General features: G+C 41.1%; 1 protein-coding gene across 1 annotated transcript in view; it reads right to left on the reverse strand.

The window, feature by feature from the left end:
• Positions 1-2,039: 2,039 nt before the first annotated feature.
• LOC108240781 (glutamate decarboxylase 1) overlaps positions 2,040-6,000 on the reverse strand; it is a 17,464-nt gene continuing 13,503 nt past the window's right edge. Inside the window, exons 13-17 of the mRNA XM_017424524.3 lie at positions 5,128-5,206; positions 4,890-5,039; positions 4,689-4,796; positions 4,442-4,531; positions 2,040-4,270 (exon numbers count right to left, since the gene is read on the reverse strand). Of these exons, the coding sequence (XP_017280013.1) occupies positions 4,097-4,270; positions 4,442-4,531; positions 4,689-4,796; positions 4,890-5,039; positions 5,128-5,206 (601 nt within the window). The 3' untranslated portion in view covers positions 2,040-4,096. The remainder of the gene's footprint in view (positions 4,271-4,441; positions 4,532-4,688; positions 4,797-4,889; positions 5,040-5,127; positions 5,207-6,000) is intronic.

Genomic DNA, 6,000 nt, shown 5'->3' on the forward strand with positions numbered 1-6,000 from the left:
TCAAAGAAGTTAATGGCTGCTGATTGTTAGGACAAGATTTGAAACACTCCAGAGAATAATTGACTGATATTATGGGCAGATTCATGGTTAAAGTTACCAGACTGTGACGGACCGCAGGAGCTGCTCCCATTTGTATTCGCTCCTCATATTCTCCAGCACCTGCTTCCAAATTAGCCACATTAAACCTTCAATGATACAACCATTCAAAGAGCAACAAACTGAAATTACACTCCCCAGTAAATGTAGTGGGAAGTCAAAGGTCATTTGTGAATGATTTTTCCCCTCGGCCCCTCTGTTCTCTGCAGCCTCGCAGAGTGCCCGCTGACATCAGGTCTGTAATGATTGCTGCACTGAAGCATGAAACAAAGAAATAGCATCTGCCCGGTGGAGGAAGGGAGCAGAGCCATTCAAACAGCCGGTCGATCTTTCTGAGAGTGTATCGAAATAAAACACAGCGAGGCAGATCCTTGAAATAAGCTCCACAGGGGCAGGAGAAGAAGAAAAAAAAAAATCTTAGGCGATCACAGTCGAATGCTTTTTATGACAAAAGTCTGAGGAGGAGATGAAATGAGGGGATCGGTGAAGGGGGCTCATAAAATCTCAGCTGTGAGATGATCAGCCAGTAAAACAGTCCCTCTGGGGTGATTAATCTGACTAACGGTGTTAACAGCTAAGCAGTCTGAAAGGGGGTACAAGGAAGAAAAAAAAAAGAAGTACAAAAAAATATTTGGATAGAAAACACGCACATTGCACCGTGCTGCAAGATTTTATGCACCAGATTATAAATTGGTTTTCATGCCTTGCATTTATTTTGTGTGAGCAAAGAAAGCACAGCATCCTTCTTAGCAGCATTTGAAATATCCAGTTATAAAAATAAAACGAGAGAGAGAAAATAATCTGGTCCTTACCGAGTCTTAAATACAAACCTCAGATGAATGAGACGTCACATAATATGCAAACTAATCCAAAAGCAGAAGCCGTAGGTGTGAAAACTAAGGACCTGCTATGATTCAGATCAGCACTGACATAATTTCTGCTTTTCTAGAGTCAAATCCACTCAGAGACGATCAGGTGACTGATTGTATTTGATTAGCAGCACCTGACCGCTGCCCACCCAACTAAGTTCAATATAAGAAGGAAAAGTGCACTTAGTTTTTCAGACCCTGCTTTTACCTTTGTGTTTACTTCTTGTTAAATGTATATTAACTCAGTGCATTGTGTTATGTTACAGAAGGGAAAAAGGCTCACAGCTGAACCAGCACTCGTGTTATTTTTTTAACTAATCAAATTAAAGTAGAAAACCTTTGCGTGATCAATCAGCACTAAAGCGTATGTGATAGGACTGGATCTCAGCTACCACCACAACAAATTTTAGTTGGATATGTGTAAAGGTGATTGAGTTATAGTCATTTTTGTGCATGTTGAAACTGATTAGCTGCAGTAGCCATCTTGAATCCAGTTGACTTCAAAACTGAATCAGTTGTTGATGTGCATCAAATCATTCCTTTTTGAGAGTTTAATTAAAATTTGTCCACGGATTCATGAGATATTTTGTTAACAGACAAACAAGATTAAGTAAAACAGGAAATGGCAACTTTTTAAACAAAGATTTCATGCCATCTGTTTGGGTTCAAACTGTGTGTTGGGGATGACTCCAACATCAAATTTTAGCCCAATATGTTTAAAATTGACTGACTTTTAACCATTTTTGTGTTTCAGAAATGTATTAGCTGTGGCAGCCATCTTTATAAAGGTTGACTCCAGCAGGTAATCAATTACAGACATTCATCCAATGGTTACTTTCTAAGAGTTTCTTTAAAATCCTCTCAGCGGTTCACAAAATATTTGATAACACACAAAACAAAAAACAAAAAAAGGCATGCACACAGATAATTAAATAACCTCCTGACTTTCAAGGCAGAGGGCGATAAAACGTCCTCTCCAAATATTCTCTCCTGCCACTTTTGTTTAATAAAGATAAATTAAGTTGGGAAGTAATTTAAAAAACAACAACAAAGAAACGGGAAGAATTTGTGCCTGCAGATGTCATCTTTATTCGATTTTTACAGCAGGTTTATAATTCTGTTAAGGTGCCTATGAGAAACACTACGTGGGATAGTTCACCCCAATAAATCAGGAATGTACAGCTGTTTCATAAATCTTAGTACAAGAGCAAATACTGTGCTTTTTTCTTGTTCGAGCAAAATGCTTAATGATAAATAATCTTTATTTTATTTTCTCTGTCAACATTAAAATGTGCCTATAGAAAGCTTGTTTTACCCAACAAGTTTGCATATCGTAGTTCCTCTCCACTTTACACACCGTGGTCCAGACAATCAGGCGTCCCGAGAGTTAAAGCTGCCCCGTTAACAGGATTTACAGATGTGCTTTTCGTCTTTAGTGACCCACCAGCAGCAGCAGCCGGTGTTCAGACGGAGGGTTTTTAACAGCGTTCGATCAGCAAACGACACTGCACACTTACACAATTGCACTAAAGTTAAAGGCAGCAAATTAAACATTCTCATAGAAACATTTGAGTCCGTGAATGAAGCTCAACCCATCTTTGGTTCACAAATACACACACACACACACAAAAAAAACCTAAAATGGTATTCAAGGGCAGAGCAGATAAACTATTCATAATAATAGTTTCTCAATATAAATTCTGAATGGCTGATAGAGTTAGTTGACTGTAAAACTAGGACACATTTGGCACAAAATGTAACAATACTTTACACAATCTACATAAAAGTCTAAAAACATGGCAGTCACTAACAGAGACTGTTTTAAACGATCCACCTTCCGTCTAAGGGAGATAACACCTACGGTGCCGCTTTGATCATCAACATACAAATACTAATAATTACATACGACATGTTCATGGGAATGCAGTCCGTGTGTGAACAGTATTTAAATATCATTGGACTTTGAGCACTGATGGACAGTAAGAGGACATTCTTCAGAGCTGCTGCTTACAGAATCATCAGCCGTTTTCTGCCGTCCTGTTTCCAAAAAAGTGCGAGTGCTTTACATCCCGATCCTTTTAAACCGTGTGTTTTTATAGAAGTGGCAGTTCTGCGATTCTCAGTAACAGATTTGTGTCTGTGAGAGTCATTTTAAGTCCTTTCTACTTTCCTCCTATTGAAAATTTCAATGTTGTTTCTCTTTTCACACAAACGACGCCACTTTTTTGGAAACAGATTCACATCTACCGCACGTAATCAGGACCAGGTGATCAAATCCTCATCTTAGCTATGCGGTTTAGTCCCACGGACCGTACGCTTTAACAAGAATGTGCTTCGTCTTTGTTTTTCCCAAGATAACCTGGTGTGCAAATGTTTTAATTACACATCACTGCTGCTGAGGACAGAGGAGACAGAAGCACACAGGGTATAATAATAATCATTGTGCATTGCCAGAAAGAACTATAGGCAAAAATGTCGATGTCTCCGTGAGACAAAAGGGACACGAAGCCAACCTGAAGGCTTATAGTTCAGATGTTCCGAGGTGATGAAAAGGTTATGAACAATTAATATCTTACCTGTCGCAGATAGCTTTTTGAAGGACCAGAGTTTGGAGAAGTAGGCTTTAACTCTGACCACATAGACAAGATAATAGTTCATCTGAGTCTCCAATCTCCAGTTTAAAACATTTATATTTATGAACTATCTTATAAACTTTTTCATTGCTGTCAATTTTGCACTACGTGACTATTCTATTCTATGATATTCCTGCAGGAAGTGCCCTGCCACTGTTGTTATTTGCACTTGCAAGTAACCACAAATATATTTTTTAAATAGCCACATAAAGCCAAATTTATGAAAATGGTTATAAGGTTGTTTTTTACAATAATCATCATAAAACCTTTGAGATTGGAGTCATTTTAAGTTATCACCTCAGGCCTTAGTCTCCCTCAGATTAGCTGTTAGTTCATCAGTCTGGTCAGAAACAAAGTCTGTTTTTCCTAACTGAGGTCGATTAAAGAGCTTTCTACAACACCTACGGTAATAATTGATCCTAACCTTTCCACAGAACCTTACTTCAGAAGATTTGAACCGCCCCTTTAGGTTGGCAAACACCCCATCCAGATGAACTTTTACAAGTCTTGGCCCAGCCGCTCGATCTCCTCGACCAGAAAGTCGATGTCCGACCTGCAGGCGGCAGGGTTGGAGATGACCATGCGGAAGAAATTGACTTTGTCTCCTTGTGGCTGGTAACCCACCATGGTGGTGCCCGACTCCATCATCATCGCCTTGATCTTCGGGGCCACCTGTTGCGGACATTTTACAGATTTACAAGCCGTATCTCTGCTCTCGCCCCTAAACACAGTAGTGCGCTCGAGTGTGTCTTACTCTGCGGCGCATAAATCAGCGAGCGAGAGAGAGAGAGAGAAGAGAGGAAGTAGAAATGAGGCTTAATGCACAGATTAACGAGTCATTACCTTGTGCAGCCTCTCGCGCTTCTCCTCGCCGTCGGGCAGGCGGCGCAGGCTCGGTGGAATGTACCAAAAGCAGACATTAGTGTGCTGCGGCTGATAAGAGAAAACAACATTTGTAACGTGTAGTGACGAAGACCGCCGTGTCACCATGTCAGCAGAGCAAAGGGATCCAATCAATCCTGTAACCCGAGCTGGATCTGACTGAAACACTTCAAAACAATTCTCATGATTGTGTAAAAGGTCACCTCACCTCTCCGTTGAACACCATCTCAAAGCCCTCTCTGTTTTTGATTTTATCGTAGAGGTACACTGACAGGTCCAGGCACTTGTCAATTTGCTGCTCAAATCCTTCTGTTCCCTTTCAGTGAGATCAAAAAAAAAAAAAAAAAGATGTTACAACCAAACACGTGGCCGAGAGAAGCAGAGAGGGCGACAGCGGACGAACGCGCACCTTTGCCTTCCACATGAGCCAAAACTTGAAGATGTCGACATGCCGCCCACACTGAATGGCTTTGTCCCCGGTGTCGTAGGTCACGTCGTACTGTTTGTCCGGCTGGAAGAGGTAACCCGCGCACATGGAGTTGCAGCCTTGTAACAGCCCCTGCGGGAGGAGTGACGCTGGTGAGAGATAAGCGGGAGGAAAACTGCGAGCGTTTTAAAACTCACGTAAGAGCCCGGCGCGGACTCACCCTCTCTCTGACCAGAACGGCCGAGCACTGCAGCGGCACGCCCATCATCTTGTGGGGGTTCCAGGTGACTGAGTTAGCCCTGCACAGACAGAGGAACAGGGATTGCAACGCCGAAAGGAATGGTGTGGATCGGGGGGGCAACACAATAAATATTTCAGCTTGAATAACCTTTAGCACGTTTGTCATATGCGAGGGAAGAAAATGAAATCTTTAGTCTGGCTGCAAATGGCTCTTTGTGTTGTCCTGTAAGGCATTCTGGTTAAATCTGCTCCTTTTCTGACCTCACACAAATTTTTACCATAATTAACCTAATGGATGTTGGGGACTGAGAATCAGAAATTAAACCAGTTAAGCTATGTTATTTTATGGCTCACAGTTTTAAAAATGAATTTCTTTCTCACAAGCAAAATCAACTGCATGTTTACGTTTGACTGGCGATGATCACCCACCACCGTGGAAGGCGGGGAATTGTGTAACCGCCTGCGTCTAAGTGCATGTGTTGAGTGCGTTCGCTTGTCTGTCTGCTCGCAAAACATCACATGAAGCGGTGGACGGCTTTTATTGAAACTCAGAAACTAGTCATTGTAAGTACGTCCACAACTGATTGCCTCCTGGTGTTAACCCAATATGAGATGGCCACTGCAGCACAAAAATGGCTACAACCTGGTAAATTTGAAAGATACCGAGCTAAGATTTGGTGTCTTAGTAGCCGAGAGTCATCCTATACAGGTGCTGGTCATAAAATTAGAATATCATGAAAAAGTAGATTGATTTCAGTAATTCCATTTAAAAAGTGAAACTTGTATATTATATTCATACATTACATACAAACTCATATATTTCAAATGTTTATTTCGTTTAATTTTGATGATT

This window comes from Kryptolebias marmoratus, linkage group LG6 (assembly GCF_001649575.2).
Source record: "Kryptolebias marmoratus isolate JLee-2015 linkage group LG6, ASM164957v2, whole genome shotgun sequence".
NCBI classification, from domain to species: Eukaryota; Metazoa; Chordata; class Actinopteri; order Cyprinodontiformes; family Rivulidae; genus Kryptolebias; species Kryptolebias marmoratus.